This window comes from Oncorhynchus clarkii, chromosome 30, assembly GCF_045791955.1.
Source record: "Oncorhynchus clarkii lewisi isolate Uvic-CL-2024 chromosome 30, UVic_Ocla_1.0, whole genome shotgun sequence".
Lineage (NCBI taxonomy): Eukaryota > Metazoa > Chordata > Actinopteri > Salmoniformes > Salmonidae > Oncorhynchus > Oncorhynchus clarkii.
In genome coordinates, this window is record NC_092176.1 from 21,954,501 (window position 1) to 21,971,999 (window position 17,499).

Here is a 17,499-nt window from a genome sequence, read left to right on the forward strand (position 1 = left end):
CACACACACGAAGGCGTCTGCCTGGTCCTCACTACAATTGTCGGGTGGGTTTAAGTGTGGACGTCACGTGTTTTAAGGAAGTAACACTGATGACGCAGGCTTGGAGAGTCCGCGAGTCAGATGATTTTGTACATAATGTTCACGGACTTTGCGAACACTCAAACATAAATGGTGTCAACAACTACAAGAAGAAGAGCTTTGCGCGTATATTTGTAACGACTACATAACAGAGGTGGCTGTAACAAAGGGTTGGTCAATCTGTTAATTCTTGCTGATCAGGCAGCCTTCAACTTTTCATTGCAACATTTAGCTTACAGCAATTAGTGACACTTTCATTTCGTCCCCAGTATTCTATTCTTAGGTTTGATCTGAACCGAACGCACCCAGTCTCGGAATGGACGCAATCCTTGAACGGAGTAAATTATGAAATCTCGGGTTGTTTTTATCTCCATGTTGCTGCTGTTGTGTTTTCAATATATTTATGGCTTGGGCTCCGGAGTCTGGTACCGGGGTAGTTCCGTCTCCAGACCGATCCCCTGACGGTGCTGACCTGCGCTCGTCCGTGGGTACTATGGTGGGCACGCACTTCGCGATGTTCCATCAGGGAAACACAGACAAGGTTAGTGAGATACATTTGGTCATGTAGTGTATGTGGACACCTGCTCGTCAAATATAATTTCTAAATCATCAGCATTAACATGGAGTTTCTCCCCCCTTTACTGCTATAACAGCCTCCACTTTTCTGGGAGGGCTTTCCACTAGATGTTGGAACATTGCTGCGGGGACTTGCTTCCATTCAACCACAAGAGCAAACTGAAACAGGAAATGGCCACGAAGTTGGAAGCACAATTGTCTGGAATGTCATTGTATGCTGTAGCATTAAGATTTCCCTTCACTGGAACTAAGGGGCCTAGCCCGAACCATGAAAAACAACCCCAGATTATTATTCTTCCTCCACCAAACTTTACCGTTGGAACTATGCATTGGGGCAGGTAGCGTTCCCCCGGCATCCGCCAAACCCAGATTTGTCTGTTGGACTGCCAGATGGTGGAGCGTGTTTCATCACTCCAGAGAACGCAGTTCCACTGCTGCAGAGTCTAATGGCAGCAAGCTTTACACCACTCCAGTTTACGTTTGGCATTGCGCATGGTGATCTTAGGTTTGTGTCGGCTGCTTGGCCATGGAAACCCATTTCACGAAGCTCCAGACAAACAGTTATTGTGCTGACGTTGCTTCATGGGGCAGGTACCACATTGAAAGTTACTGAGCTCTTCGGTAAGGCCATTCTACAGCCAATATTTGTCTATGGAGATTGCATGGCTGTGTGCTCAATTTTATACACTTGTCAGCAACGGGTGTGGTTGAAATAGCCTAATCTCCTAATTTTATGGGTGTCCACATACTTTTCTATTTTTTATCTAATTAGATTTCAACCATAAGTCTGACTTTTAACTCAAATTGTTTTGGGGTGATGTGCGGCTAACTGTGCAACTCTTCAAATAGAGCGGAAAACTCCATTATCTTATATACAGGCGTTGAGTATTGATAACTGGTCGCGCGATTTGTTAGCAACAACAATGAATCATCAGCAATCGATACTTGTAAAAATGTAAATTCTGAAAACGCTTACCTGTACCTATGTTTGTCCTGTACACCTGCGGTCCTTCCGAGGTGTGCTGAAATTCATACTTTTAATAAAACGTATCGAATACAACCACCGACTTTTTCCTTGTTTGTGTTGCTCAACTTGACACATAGCGGCCTTGATATACTACGTAAAGGGAGAATAAATTGGCACAAGCTCATTTGGGTTGAGCAACGAAAGAAGAAAAATTGTGGTTGTAGTCGATACAAGTTTTTATTAAAAGTATGAATTTCCGCAGTTCTACTGGACAAACGTTGGTACAGGTAAGCGTTTTCAGAATCATTGACTGATGGTGATTCAATGTTGTTGCTAATCTCGCAAACAGTTATCAATACTAAATTCTGCCTTGATATAAGAGAAACTGAGTTCAGCGTTACTCAGCTACTCTTCCAATTAGCATAAGACGTGAACATGCGCTTTTTTAAATTGATCTCACTTGATCGTGATTGGTGTATATGAGCAAAAAAAACTTCCTTTTTAAAAATGGACATTTTGGGTGCATCTCAATAATCTAGAATAGCTCTCCTCTTTCCTTTATCCGCACAAAGTAAATACGCCTATATTGTTTTCACCAGCCCAATAGAGTACCACAGTATGACTCATAATACCCATAAAACCTAGAAGTCAAATAAGGAAATGGATCCGACATCCCAAGGGGTTCGTGCTGATTGTACTGAGATTGTGACAGTGGTTAAATGTTGTCCATTGAGAAAGCAAGAACAAGATGTATGTCAGGAGAAGTGCAGTATTATCATAAGGAGACATATATTTGGAATACGGAGGGGGAATGGAGGGAAAAAGAGAGGCAGAGGAGGTCTAAGAGAGAGAGAGAGAGAGAGAGAAAGGAAGACTGTGAGCTTGTTGGTTAAAAATGGCAGAAAAAAGGGAGATGGTTTGTTAAAGAAGAGTGGCAGAAAGTGTAAGCAGAGTGAGCTGAAGACAGGAGGAGAAATGGAAGTGAATGAGGGCGAAGTATTGGAGGTGGTAGGTGTGGTGAAGTTCTCGGAGCCTGAGGCTTGCACCAAGGGTCAGGATAAAGATGAGTCTGTGACAGTAGGATTGAAGTTTTTGGAAAAAGTGGACCCTTGCCTTTTGGGTGATCCATTTGTGGTTTCAGGGTGGGTGAAAACAGAGTTGGGTGCTGTGGAATCGGTGAGGGTAACCAGAAGTGGTCTTGTGATAATTGTTTGTGATTCTGCTGGTCAGAGGGAAAAGGCACTCCACATTAAACAAATGGGGGCAAGAAATGTGAATTGTTTTGCTCTCAAGAAAAGGGTGCCATTGAAAGGATTGATTACTGGGGTAGCAGTAAATGTAAAAGTTGACCAACTGATGGGGAAGATTCCGGGTGTTTGTGATGCTCATCGTTTGGTGGGACACAGACAGGGTGATGAGAGTGCTGAAACAGAAGAGTCAATGTCTGTTATTTTGAGTTCTGATGTTGAGCCTTTGCCTGACAAAGTGATGATAGGATATATAAGTTGTTCTGTACGAGCTTTTGTGCCGAATACATTACGTTGTTACAGGTGTCAAGCTTATGGGCAAGTGTGTAGGAGGGAGGTTCCTAGGTGTGAGAAGAGTGCAGAAGGACATGAGACAAAGGAATGTGTAGCATTGGGGAAAGTAGTGGTATGTGTTAATTGTAGGGGTGCCCATGTGGCTGGGGATCAGAAATGTCCCATGCGAGAGAGGCAGGTTGAGGTTTCCAGGGTTGTTGTCAACTGAAGTTGTCAACTGCTGAGGCAGTGAAGAAAGTAGAGGAAGATGGGTCAAAAGGGAGGATCCTGAGAGAAGTGGTGTGAGTAGTAGATCTGTACCAGTACAGAGGGATGGATCCTGAGAGGAGTGGTGTGAGTAGTAGATCTGTACCAGTACAGAGGGATGGATCCTGAGAGAAGTGGTGTGAGTAGTAGATCTGTACCAGTACAGAGGGATGGACCATGAGAGGAGTGGTGTGAGTAGTAGATCTGTACCAGTACAGAGGGATGGATCCTGAGAGGAGTGGTGTGAGTAGTAGATCTGTACCAGTACAGAGGGATGGACCCTGAGAGGAGTGGTGTGAGTAGTAGATCTGTACCAGTACAGAGGGATGAACCAACAAGTGAAATATGTTTCAGTAAGATTGGAGTTTTAGCATTTTATAGCAATGGTTCAGAAGACATCAGAAAAGTTCCAGGAAGCCACTCTTCTGATGTCAAGCCTCACACACCCAAATACCTCTCTGCAGCTGCCACCACAACCACCATTTTCTGCGACTTACGTTCCATCCCTGCAGTACAGTTGATAACCATTGCTATAAATGTGTTAAGTGGTGATGTCCCACCCTTTCAGGTTGTTGGCCTGAGGTAGGACTTAATATATTTAAATAGTGGAGTAGGGTGGTGTTATTTTTGTTTGAGTATAGTGTTCGATTTTAGGCTATTTGTTTGTTTATTTATTTTGTTCAAGCAAAGTATAAAGGAGTTGTATTCAAGTCTAGTTGGTGGTGGTAATGCAACATATTGGATGCCAACTGGCGTTAAACCTCATCGAAGAATAATTAAATGGTTCCAATCGTTATTTCCACCAGTCATTTTTCCTATAGGGGATTTTAGAAACACTTAAAATTAGGGAAGTGTTTCTAAACTTCCCTATAGGAAAAATGGTTTTATGTGTATTATGACACCTTCAATGTCAGGCTGTATAGAGGGGTTGGTTGTTTAGCAACAAAACAACATGTGCGCTACTAGGGGTAAAACAGACAGGGTTGTCCTAGATTGTTGACAACATGAAACATCTCCAATGTTTAATGAAAACAATAAGTTGCACAATGAGCACTTGTTGTCTCTCAAATACATCATTACAGTTGTTCGTTAGCTAGCTAGTGAATGTTTGTCATTGTTGCAAGCTACTCTATCTGGCCATCCAGAATCACAACAACACTAGGCCTTCTGTTCCCTTAAAGCACTGCTTTGTTTTTATTAGGTTCTCAGCTAAGCTGTCTGTGTTGAGCTCAGTGTGAGAGATGATGGTTGCCAGTATCCAGATTTAACCATTATTTCTTTGTAAGCTTATCCCCTCTCCACTGTGATGTATTGATGAAGTGTGTGTGTGTGTGTGTGTGGCATGCATTTGTCTTTCAGTGTGCCATAGTGATGAACCTGAGTGCTGTTGATCGCTGTGCGTTTGTGAAGACCACCCCAGACTGCAGTATGGAAGACAGCTTCATCAACTACCTCAAGATGACCTTCTGTCTACTACCACCCGACCTCACACCCCTCACCATCACACTCTGTGTAAGTGTGTGTGTCTTGTCATTAGCAGGTGCTCTTACTACCCAGAATGACTTAAATTGAAATAAGGAAGCTGAAGCAACCTCAATAGAAGCTAGTAACGGATACTTCCCTCTGTTCTGAGTAGAACTTCCTCTAATAAAGCTGGATTTACATCAGCTTTAACTGAGCCATGCAGTAAAACACAGAGTCATGAAATCAGGCAGTGAGGGAAAAATTACATATTTACCTGCTTTGTTGATTATATCTGTATGAATATTGATAGTTAACAACTATGCTTGGCAATAGTAAGATATCTCATTGCTAAGAGATTTTCATAACTACCAATGCTGTGCTTCTGCAAAAGGATGGTTCCCCTCTAGCTCCCGGAAGACCCTCTGAGTGTGTGGTCAAGGACATGGCGCAACTCAAGATAGAGAGCCTGCGGAACAGAACAAACTTGCTATTGTTTCTAATCAACTTTGCTTCTGACAAACTAAGCCAAATGGAGGGGGGGTGAACATCACCTGGTACACATAACCACAAGATGAACACAAGGTAGCTTGTGATGCCCCGATCTGCCGGGCAGGGGAGGAACCAGTCATGACTAAACATTTTTAGGTCTGCTATATTAGGTCTGCTGTAAGACCTCTGTATTTTTTTGTATGGTTGAGCTCTAAGCCTTCCACTTCAGAGTGTATGGTTGACCAGCTTCATTATTGCAATTCTTATTAAATAAAGATGATTGTTTGAAGAAATTACAAAGTCTCTCTCACTTGGTTAAACATTTCCACGACAAGTGTTTAACTGAGGATTTGTCCTCAGGGTGTCCACCCAGTCTGGGTTACCCCAGAGGCCCAGGCTGTAGGCCTAGTAGTAGAGGCTACACTAGTTATTTGTGGGGAAGAAGAGATGCGACACCTGCCCATTTGATATAAAAGTAATTTAATATTTTAAACATTGACGTTTTGGCCATGTCAGAACTAATCTTTCATCTCTATCCCTCTTCTCTCTCTACAGATTATTTGGTTGTTGTTCTTGTTCATAGTTCTGGGACTGACTGCATCAAAGTTGTAAGTGTCACTTACATGCTCTGTTTATAATGTCTTTACAGCCTGTAAGTTAAGTTTACAGACTCTCTATAAGACTGAAAAACATGAGTTTCGTAACAGTCTCTGTCTCTCGCTGTACGCTGGCTGTAAAGCGAGTGATGTTTGTGGTTGTGTTTCGTTGACTGCAGGGTTACAATAGCGATATGGTCACATCCCACTGGGCACACACTGGTTGAATCAATGTTGTTTCCATGTAATTTCAATGAAATTACGTTGAATTGACGTCTGTGCTCAGTTGGATGGGCCTAGTCACTTGACCACCTGAGATGAGTGTGTTATGGTTATTGTTTCCTCTCAGGGAGATGAGACTTGCTTTAATGTTTGTGATTTGGTCATGTGACTGATCACATGTATCACAGAGAAAGCAAATGTCCTCCAGACTGTTGTTATATACTGTGTGTTTGAGGCTGGGGGGTTCTAGGTTAACTATTGATTGACTTAAGGCGCATCTATGTTTTTTTCTATCTTCAGCTTCTGTCCCAACCTCTCAGCCATCTCCTCCTCCCTTCAACTCACACACAACGTGGCTGTATCCCTCTACAGCACACACACACACTGTATCGCAATCAACATATTTTCATGAATATTTCTTTAAATCTGCTTAAATTATCATCTCGTCAGACACACACACACAAATACACTCACAAACAAACTCTACTCTAGCACCAGAAGTGTTTTCCCTAACAGTGTGTGTCAGGGTGTTACGTTCCTGGCGCTAGGTAACGGAGCCCCAGATGTCTTCAGTGCCACAGTGGCCTTCTCCCGTCCACACACTGCTGGCTTGGCTATAGGAGCACTGTTTGGTACGTACACATACAACGCCTTGCTATAGAAGCACTGTTCAGTCAGAGTAGACCTGCTCCTTTAATCCCTCTTTCCCTCCGTCCATAGGAGCGGGTATCTTCGTAACCACTGTGGTTGCCGGGGCTGTGTCATTGGTCAAACCCTTCACTGTGGCGTCCCGCCCCTTCCTGCGTGATGTCATCTTCTACATGGCTGCTGTCTTCTGGACCGTCATCATCCTCTACAGAGGAACTATATCACTGGGAGAGACACTGGGTAAACACACACACAGTTGGGTTAGACTTATTGCGTTAGAGTTGAATAAGAGTTGTGTCATGGTTGTAGTAGTCAACATTACCCTGGGAACTACACAACACCAAACCTCTCTCTATTTCAGGTTCATCTATCAGTCATGCCTCTGTGTCCCTCAAGCTTGAACCCAGTCAAAATATTACAGACCTAGACACAGTATTCAGCGCACTTCAGAAGTTAGGACTGTTTACACTGGGGTGAATGGGGTGAAATAAGAATAAGGTGTTTGTTTCTCTCTGTAGGGTACCTGGGGCTATATGTGGTGTATGTGATAACAGTCATCGCGAGTGCCTACATCTACAGTCATCAGAAACACTCAGCGACCAGAAGTTCCATCCAGAGCTCAACACATGTACCAGGTAACACACTCACACACACAACAAACTCTGCATTGTTAGTTAGTTAGTCTACACTAACTGTGAAATAACTCAAATGTGACAAATAAAATGTGTTTTAATTTGACACACACACAGTGAGTGTCACCTGGTGGACGTGTTTAACTATTCTGGTCCAAACAAGAATAGTAAACAAACAAATATTTGACCAATTGGGGACATTTTGTTAGTCCCCACGAGGTCAAATGCTATTTCTAGGGGGTTTAGGGTTAAGGTTAGAATTAGTGTTAGGGTTGGAATTACATTAAGGGTTAGGAGCTAGAGGTAGGGTAAGAGTACGGATAGGGAAAAATAGGCTTTTGAATGGGACTGAATTGTGTGTCCCCACAAGGTTAGCTGTACAAGATTGTGTGTGTGTGTCTGACAGTCATATCTGTGTGCAGAGTTCCAGTCGTCTGAGTCCGATGATGAGGCAATTCTTATATCTAATAGCAGCATCCAGGAGGACTACGGTAACAACCACAATCATGTGTACATTCTACTAAGTTATTCCGCTGGGGTGTGCTATGAGAATCAATCCAGTCAAGTGTTTGTGTTTGTGCATGTATAGACAGTGAGTACTGTCCCCTGCTGCCCTACTGTGAATCAACCAGTTCCATCCTGTTGAGTTCTCTCAACCCAGTGGACAGCAGGATCTGGAGGAGGAAGTCCTGGCGCTGGAGGGCCATCAAAATACTAAAGGTGTGCATGCATGACTCTATGTGTGTTTTTCTATTTGCAGATCTGAATTTGTCTTTGCACTTTTCTATTGGCAGAACTGTAATAATTAGGAGTCAGTGTTATGACAGGGGTTGTGAACAGAACCAGACGTATGTTTTTATTTGGACAGGAGGAGCATCATTGTGTGCTTGAATGTGTGGTTACTGAGCTGCAGTTTCTCCCCTGTCCACCAGATGCCACTGGAGGTGCTGCTGCTGCTGACTGTTCCAGTGGTGGATCCTGATAAAGAAGACAGGAACTGGAGAAGACCATTAAACTGCCTCCACCTGATCACCTCACCACTGGTGTGTGTGCTCACCTTCCGTTCTGGAGAGTGTAAGTCTACATGCCTGTGTATTAGTGAAGCGCAGGTTAACTCGTTATCTGCTGCCCACCTGGGTTTCATTCCTTAAAAAATCCACAAATGTTGAATTCTTGTGCTATTTATATCTATAGGTCACATTTAGCCTAGAATAGTGAAAGAAAAACCTATCTGGTATTAGTGCATAAGTGTAAGCTTTACACCTCGATCACACCGACAGCAGCATTGCATTCTGGTACACCAGAAGTACATTCATTTCCGATGGAACACTGCATTTGCCTGGCAGCATGGCGTTGCAGAGGCAGTTGCAGTGCGTTGTGTGGTGCTTACGTTGAACGTATGCGTCAAACTGTATGTGTAGACGGCTTGACAGAAATGGTAGCAGAAGGTGAAGGTTGAAATTTTGTTGCACACATATCCAGATGATGATGTGTAACATTTTGCTCAGTGACGCTGTCGGTGTGATCAAGGCGTTACGCATGCCAAATAGCTTTTGCGAACAGGCAGAGAAAGTTAATGTCAATCCACCGAGGCAGAGTTTTTATTAAGAGAAAAACTGTGAAATGGAGAGTTGAAAATAAAGGGAAAGGAGGGCCAAAAAAGTTTGTGTTGTGTCATGTTTGTGAAAGATTTGGTGAAGTGTTAAGAGGATGACAGCATTGCCAGCTGTGTGGTGATTGTGAGGCCCTATACAAATTTGACAGTCACAAGACAGGGACTTCAAATAGGCCTATGGCACACCAAGGGAACTGGACTGCCTACTGTTCAGATGGGTTAAATGGAAACTGAAATCTGGACACTGACTGTATGGCTATAACCTCTCACATATGCTTAATTATTTTAATATTAAGGCTATCTTGCAGTAAAATTATACACCAAATGTAGGAAACATGTGGATATGGGAACAGGAGTGGAGAAATATGATTTATTTCTTTCAGCATCTTCAGAGAATATGAAAGTGCAGTTCGATACAGTCTGTAGAGCACAGGAGGTTGGTGGCACCTTAATTGGGGAGGACGGGCTCGTGGTATAGGCTGGAGTGGAATTAGTGGAATGGTATAAAATACATCAAACACATGGTTTCCAGTTGTTTGATGCCATTCCACTGCTGTAGAGGTGATATCTTGATCAGTATCATAAAAGCTAGTATTTAAACCACATAAAATGTGCATCCAAGCCGAACTGAAATCTTATCAGAAACCTGTTGGGTCATTTTCACAGCTTTCTATTTCCTTACAACTGGTCAAACTGATGTCATTTTTTTTAGTTAATTTATTTTCTCCCCAGTCCCTAAACTGCTCCACGAAAGAATCAGAGATGACCGAGAACGTTACCAATGTCAAGTAGATTGAAACATCCATTCTATCGATTTCTGACATTATTCTGGCGAGCAAGAGTTTATTTAGTCTTCTGGGGCAACATATAATGACAGAAGAGAAGCTACATATATATATATATATATATATATATATTATAGACAAGTTGACTAACACACAGCCTACCAAAATGTCAGAAATAAGCAGAAATGTATCTACATCAGGTACCCCCTGCCAAAAAATTGTTCCGCGCATTTTCTATATTAGAGGGTTAGGGTTGGGTGCGGTCTTCATATTTTCACTTTATCACATATAGTCTGGCGGTTGCGGATGTGTTGTTAGCAATTGCATGCCGGTGCAGGTGAACAAACAGCTGATCTGCGCACCACTACTGTGTATGGGTGTGTGGTCAAAGAACCTCAATCTCTATTCTGTAAAATGTGACATCCTCTCCAGAAGAAGTGGGCTAACCCACTGGACTGGTGTCACTTTCTCTCTCTAGACGGGATGTATCAGATCGAGGATCAGTTTCCTGTCTGGGCGTTAACGTTGCTCTTTGGCCTCTTCCTCTCCGCCATAGTCTTCCTCACCACCACCAACAACCACCCCCCGCCATACCACTCAGTAAGAACACATACACAGACACATTCCTTCTTTCCATAACTGTTGTTGTCTCTGTTAGGTGTTGTGGTGAGTGTGTATGATGTGTGTGGGTTTTCTCCATAGCTGTTCTCTCTGCTGGGCTTTGTGGTGAGTGTGTATGATGTGTGTGGGTTTTCTCCATAGCTGTTCTCTCTGCTGGGCTTTGTGGTGAGTGTGTATGATGTGTGTGGGTTTTCTCCATAGCTGTTCTCTCTGCTGGGCTTTGTGGTGAGTGTGTATGATGTGTGTGGGGTTTCTCCATAGCTGTTCTCTCTGCTGGGCTTTGTGGTGAGTGTGTATGATGTGTGTGGGTTTTCTCCATAGCTGTTCTCTCTGCTGGGCTTTGTGGTGAGTGTGTATGATGTGTGTGGGTTTTCTCCATAGCTGTTCTCTCTGCTGGGCTTTGTGGTGAGTGTGTATGATGTGTGTGGGGTTTCTCCATAGCTGTTCTCTCTGCTGGGCTTTGTGGTGAGTGTGTATGATGTGTGTGGGGTTTCTCCATAGCTGTTCTCTCTGCTGGGCTTTGTGGTGAGTGTGTATGATGTGTGTGGGGTTTCTCCATAGCTGTTCTCTCTGCTGGGCTTTGTGGTGAGTGTGAATGATGTGTGTGGGGTTTCTCCATAGCTGTTCTCTCTGCTGGGCTTTGTGGTGAGTGTGTATGATGTGTGTGGGGTTTCTCCATAGCTGTTCTCTCTGCTGGGCTTTGTGGTGAGTGTGTATGATGTGTGTGGGTTTTCTCCATAGCTGTTCTCTCTGCTGGGCTTTGTGGTGAGTGCGATATGGATCAGTGCTGCGGCCTTGGAGGTGGTCAGTATCCTGCACATGCTCGGTGTGGTCTTCAGTCTGTCCAACAATTTACTGGGTCTCACACTGCTGGCCTGGGGAAACAGCATAGGGGGTGAGACACATACACACAAACTGAGGTGATCTGCACTCCCCTACTAATCATTCAACAGAAGACAGACAGACTGCTTGCTTGCTGTAGTGTTGAATCTGTTTATTTCCAGATAGTTTTTCTGACGTCACCATCGCTCGCCAGGGATACCCTCAGATGGCAATATCAGCCTGCTTTGGGGGAATCATCTTTAGTATCCTTTTGTGTGTCTTCTGGACATGTTTGTGCAGGCATAATGGGAGTGTGTGTGTTTTGACTGTGAAAAGAATAATGCGAGTGTGTGTGTACCTCTGCTATGTGTATGAATCATGTTTCTGCCTTGACCGTGTTCCTCTCAGACATGCTGATTGGAGTGGGCATTGGCTGTCTGATGCAGATGTTTAACAACGAGCCAGTGGTGACGGTACGTCTGCTCTTAGCTTCAGTACTCTTTCATATATACACTGCTCAAAAAAATAAAGGGAACACTTAAACAACACAATGTTACTGCAAGTCAATCACACTTCTGTGAAATCAAACTGTCCACTTAGGAAGCAACACTGATTGACAATACATTTCACATGCTGTTGTGCAAATGGAATAGACGACAGGTGGAATTATAGGCAATTAGCAAGACACCCCCAATAAAGGAGTGGTTCTGCAGGTGGTAACCACAGACCACTTCTCAGTTCCTATGCTTCCTGGCTGATGTTTTGGTCACTTTTGAATGCTGGCGGTGCTTTCACTCTAGTGGTAGCATGAGACGGAGTCTACAACCCACACAAGTGGCTCAGGTAATGCAGCTCATCCAGGATGGCACATCAATGCGAGCTGTGGCAAGAAGGTTTGCTGTGTCTGTCAGCGTAGTGTCCAGAGCATGGAGGCGCTACCAGGAGACAGCCTAGTACATCAGGAGACGTGGAGGAGGCCATAGGAGGGCAACAACCCAGCAGCAGGACCGCTACCTCCGCCTTTGTGCAAGGAGGAGCAGGAGGAGCACTGCCAGAGCCCTGCAAAATAACCTCCAGCAGGCCACAAATGTGCATGTGTCTGCTCAAACGGTCAGAAACAGACTCCATGAGGGTGGTATGAGGGCCCGACGTCCACAGGTGGGGGTTGTGCTTACTACAGCCCAACACCGTGCAGGACGTTTGGCATTTGCCAGAGAACACCAAGATTGGAAAATTCGCCACTGGCGCCCTGTGCTCTTCACAGATGAAAGCAGGTTCACACTGAGTACGTGACAGAGTCTGGAGACGCCGTGGAGAATGTTCTGCTGCCTGCAACATCCTCCAGCATGACCGGTTTGGCGGTGGGTCAGTCGTGGTTTGGGGTGGCATTTCTTTGGGGGGCCACACAGCCCTCCATGTGCTCGCCAGAGGTAGCCTGACTGCCATTAGTTACCAAGATGAGTTCCTCAGACCCCTTGTGAGACCATATGCTGGTGCGGTTGGCCCTGGGTTCCTCCTAATGCAAGACAATGCTAGACCTCATGTGGCTGGAGTGTGTCAGCAGTTCCTGTAAGAGGAAGGCATTGATGCTATGGACTGGCCCGCCCGTTCCCCAGACCTGAATCCAATTGAGCACATCTGGGACATCATGTCTCGCTCCATCCACCAACGCCACGTTGCACCACAGACTGTCCAGGAGTTGGCGGATGCTTTAGTCCAGTTCTGGGAGGAGATCCCTTAGGAGACCATCCGCCACCTCATCAGGAGCATGCCCAGGCGTTGTAGGGAGGTCATACAGGCACGTGGAGGCCACACACACCACTGAGCCTCATTTTGACTTGTTTTAAGGACATTACATCAAAGTTGGATCAGCCTGTAGTGTGGTTTTCCACTTTAATTTTGAGTGTCACTCCAAATCCAGACCTCCATGGGTTGATAAATTTGATTTCCATTGATAATATTTGTGTGATTTTGTTGTCAGCACATTCAACTATGTAAAGAAAAAAGTTTTTAATAAGAATATTTCATTCATTCAGATCTAGGGTGTTATTTTAGTGTTCCCTTTATTTTTTTGAACAGTGTATATATATATATATATATATATATATATATATATATATATACACACACACACACACAGTTGAAGTCAGAAGTTTACATAAACCTTAGCCAAATACATTTCAACTCAGTTTTTCACAATTCCTGACATTTAATCCTAGTAAAGATTCCCTGTCTTAGGTCAGTTAGGATCACCACTTTATTTTAAGAATGTGAAATGTCAGAATAATAGTAGAGAGAATGGTTTATTTCAGCTTTTATTTCTTTCATCACAGTCTCAGTGGGTCAGAAGTTTACATACACCCAATTAGTTTTTGGTAACATTGCCTTTAAATTGTTTAACTTGGGTCAAACATTTCAGGTAGTCTTCCACAAGCTTCCCACAATAAGTTGGGTGAATTTTGGCCCATTCCTCCTGACAGAGCTGGTGTAACTGAGTCAGGTTTGTAGGCCTCCTTGCACGCACACGCTTTTTCAGTTCTGCCCACATATTTTCTATAGTATTGAGGTCAGGGCTTTGTGATGGCCACTCCAATATCTTGACTTTGTTGTCCTTAAGCATTTTGCCACAACTTTGGAAGTATGCGTGGGGTCATTGTCCATTTGGAAGACCCATTTGTGACCAAGCTTTAACTTGATGTCTTGTGATGTTGCTTCAATATATCCACATAATTTCCCTTCCTCATGAAAGCCATCTATTTTGTGAAGTGCAGCAGTCCCTCCGGCAGCAAGGCACCCCCACAACATGATGCTGCCACCCCCGTGCTTCACGGTTTGGATGGTGTTCTTTGGCTTGCAAGCCTTACCCCTTTTTCTCCAAACATAATGATGGTCATTATGGCCAAACAGGTCTATTTTTGTTACATCAGACCAGAGGACATTTCTCCAAAAAGTACGATATTTGTCCCCATGTGCAGTTGCAAACCGTAGTCTGGCTTTTTATGGCAGTTTTGGAGCAGTGGCCTCTTCCTTGCTGAGTGGCCTTTCAGGTTATGTCGATATAAGACTCGTCTTACTGTGGATATAGATACTTTTGTACCTTTTTCCTCCAGCATCTTCACAAGGTCCTTTGCTGCTGTTCTGGGATTGATTTGCACTTTTCGCACCAAAGTACGTTCATCTCTAGGAGACAGAACGCGTCTCCTTCCTGAGCGGTATAACGGCTGCGTGGTCCCATGGTGTTTATACTTTGTACAGATTAACATGGTACCTTCAGGCGTTGGACCAGACTTGTGGAGGTCTACAATGTTTTTCCGGAAGTCTTGGCTGATTTCTTTTGATTTTCCCATGATGTCAGAGGCACTGAGTTTGAAGGTAGACCTTGAAATACATCCACAGGTACACCTCCAATTGACTCAAATTATGTCAATTAGCCTATCAGAAGCTTCTAAAGCCATGACATCATTTTGTGGAATTTTCCAAGCTGTTTAAAGGCACAGTCAACTTGGTGTATGTAATCTTCTGAGCCACTGGAATTGTGATACAGTGAATTATATGTTAAATAATCTGTCTGTAAACAATTGTTGGAAAACTTACTTGTCATGTACAAAGTAGATGTCCTAACTGACTTGCCAAAACTATAGTTTGTTAACAAGAAATTTGTGGAGTGGTTAAAAAACCTAGTTTTAATGACTCCAACCTAAGTGTATGTAAACTTCAGACTTCAACTGTGTGTGTGTGTGTGTATATATATATATATATATATATATATGAGCTGAGTTTGTAATTGGGTGTTATAAACATTTGTAGAAAGGTAGTGACCAGAGAAATGTCTTTGTCTGAAGTGCATAGGATAGGAGTTTTATCAGGAAATAAATTAAAATGTTTATCAATGAGAGAGAATAGCAGCCGTGCCGATATTGAACTCTGTGCAACACCTTTTTTCAGTTTCCACATGATTGGACTAGTATTACCCTATTTCAACCCCCCCCCCCCCCCCCTCTAATCCCCACCCCCTAGTTTGAACCTGCAGGTTTGTTGACCTGGGTTCTAGCAGGTTCTCTGGGTCTCTCTCTGGTCCTCTCCTTCATCCTAGTTCCTCTGCACTGTTTCCACATGGGCCGGTCCTATGGAATCTTCCTCCTGCTCTTCTACGCGGTCTTCCTCCTGGTTGCGCTGCTCACTGAGTTTGGCTTTATCCACACCGGAAGCCAGTAAGGGATGGTTTGGACCTGCCTGTGAGTACTGACACGACTGTCTGAGACCTGAGTGATTTAAAGCCAATGACACTGGGCCTTAATTGAATTGGAGCAAATCCCCCTCTGGCTTTACTTTAGTCTGTTTGCACTGACTGTATTTTTATATTTAGCCGTTACTTGACAACAGCTTCTCTTCCTGGGGTCCACACAAAACAATTATACAGAAATGACTGTAGGGACAATTGTTCTTACAGGCAACATCCTGTGAATCTAATGTGAAAGCAGCACAACACTGTTTCAAAAGTAACCCATATACCAACCAGGAGAAGAAATATAATATAAAAGCTGTAGTAGCACTAGGAAAGTGTCTCCTTTTAAATCACTGTGAATGCAGTGTCTCCTATCTTAGCGAGACACACTGCTATATGTAATGGTTGTGAGTAAATTCTCAAATGTGCTCTATGCGTTTATGGCACCTATATAGTTCCAACTTCTGAAACATGAAACAGCAGGGCGCAGCTGTTAAAATGTTAAAATGATTTGAAGATGGCCCCAAACAAGCTACTTTACTTAGTAGCTTCAAACATTGTTTAAAAAAATGTTTTATTAAGAAATAGTTTTCTTTACTATGACAGATGTATGATAGAGGTAATACATTACTGCACCTGATAGATATTTGCACCTTTGGTAAAGGATGCTCTTATGAGAACTTTGTCTGGACTGTGTGTATATGTGTTAAAAGGAACTGAGCTCCAGGTAGATCACAAGTCCCTAGTGAACTCAGTTAAACATCTTAACTGAAGAGAACATACTGAGCGGGGTTCAGTCTGGTTTTAGATCAGAGCATAGTACCACAACTGCAGCACAATGTTGCTTTTTATCATTGATTTATCAAAGGCATTTGATTCAGTTGACCATGAATTGTTGCTAGCTAGACTCGGTAACGGGGCAGTAAACAGTTCCTAAACCAATATGTACATGCTGACAATCACAAGTCTAGATTAATAGAGGTGTGCCCCAGGGTTCCATTTTAGCTCCTGTGTTGTTCTCAATGTGTATTAATGATTTGGGAAATTGGATGCAACCAGTAAAGCTGCATATATATGCAGATGATAGTCATATATTCATGTGCACCTTCTCTGGTTCGGGCTGTTGAAGAGCTCCAGACTGCTTTTCAGTCACTATAGGCCTCCCTTTGTGGTCTCAAACTGGTATTGAATGTACAAAAAACTAAATTCATGACCTTTAACAGAGCTAGCACTCAGCCAGAGAAGGTTAGCATTGTCACATCTGGTGGCTTATCCTTTGAAAAAGTGTCATCCTACAAATACCAAGGTATATGGTTGGATGACATGACCTTTAAAGTTCATTTGGATAATCTTGTGAGGAAGCTTAAATTGAAATTGGGGTTTTATTTTTGTAATAAGGCTTGCTTTCCGCTTATGGCCAGAAAGAAGATTGATCAGGCCACTTTTCTCTCTGTAATTGATTATGGTGACTTGTTGTATATGCATGCAGCCTCCTCTGTCATGCATCCTTACTCTTTATTACAAATGCCAAGTCACTCACCCACCATTGCAGGTTGGACCTCACTTAATATGCGCAGAAAGCTACATTTGTATGTGTTCATCTACAAAGCATTTTAACTCTGTAGTCTGGTCTCCTTCACCGCCAGCAGTTACCGGGCCTGCTAGGGGATTGCTACTTACAGGGGCATGGAATAGTCTACAACCAATGCTTCATCTAGATATGTTAGGGCCACTGACTTAATAAAACAAATAAATAAGGGAGATTGTTACAGGAGTGTAGATGCTTTTTTTCATGTTGAATTGATGTATGTTTTAATTCTAATATATTGATTGTTTGTAGCTGCCTTCTTGTCCAGGCCTCCCTGGTTCAATAAAGGTTCTTACGTGTCGACTCGTGTAGGTTCTGAGATGTTGATTGTGTATGGTCTCTGTTAAAGATCTAAATAAAAACATCCTTCATGTAACAACCAGG

General features: G+C 43.3%; 1 protein-coding gene across 3 annotated transcripts; it reads left to right on the forward strand.

The window, feature by feature from the left end:
* The first annotated feature begins 65 nt into the window (after positions 1-65).
* On the forward strand, positions 66-17,488 carry LOC139389467 (mitochondrial sodium/calcium exchanger protein-like). Of its 3 annotated transcripts, none has more exons than XM_071136249.1 (15): positions 66-619; positions 4,768-4,920; positions 5,917-5,969; positions 6,480-6,537; positions 6,706-6,811; positions 6,900-7,067; positions 7,346-7,462; positions 7,882-7,950; positions 8,049-8,179; positions 8,392-8,533; positions 10,338-10,459; positions 11,222-11,375; positions 11,485-11,565; positions 11,711-11,775; positions 15,320-17,488. In XM_071136249.1, the coding sequence occupies exons 1-15, from the start codon at positions 482-484 to the stop codon at positions 15,515-15,517; spliced, it is 1,755 nt and encodes a 584-aa protein (XP_070992350.1). In that variant the 5' UTR covers positions 66-481; the 3' UTR covers positions 15,518-17,488. The 3 variants fall into 3 exon arrangements, with proteins under 3 accessions (XP_070992350.1, XP_070992351.1, XP_070992352.1); XM_071136251.1 differs by having other exon boundaries at positions 103-248; XM_071136250.1 differs by lacking the exon at positions 6,480-6,537 and having other exon boundaries at positions 89-619; positions 6,696-6,811.
* The last annotated feature ends 11 nt before the right edge of the window (positions 17,489-17,499 follow it).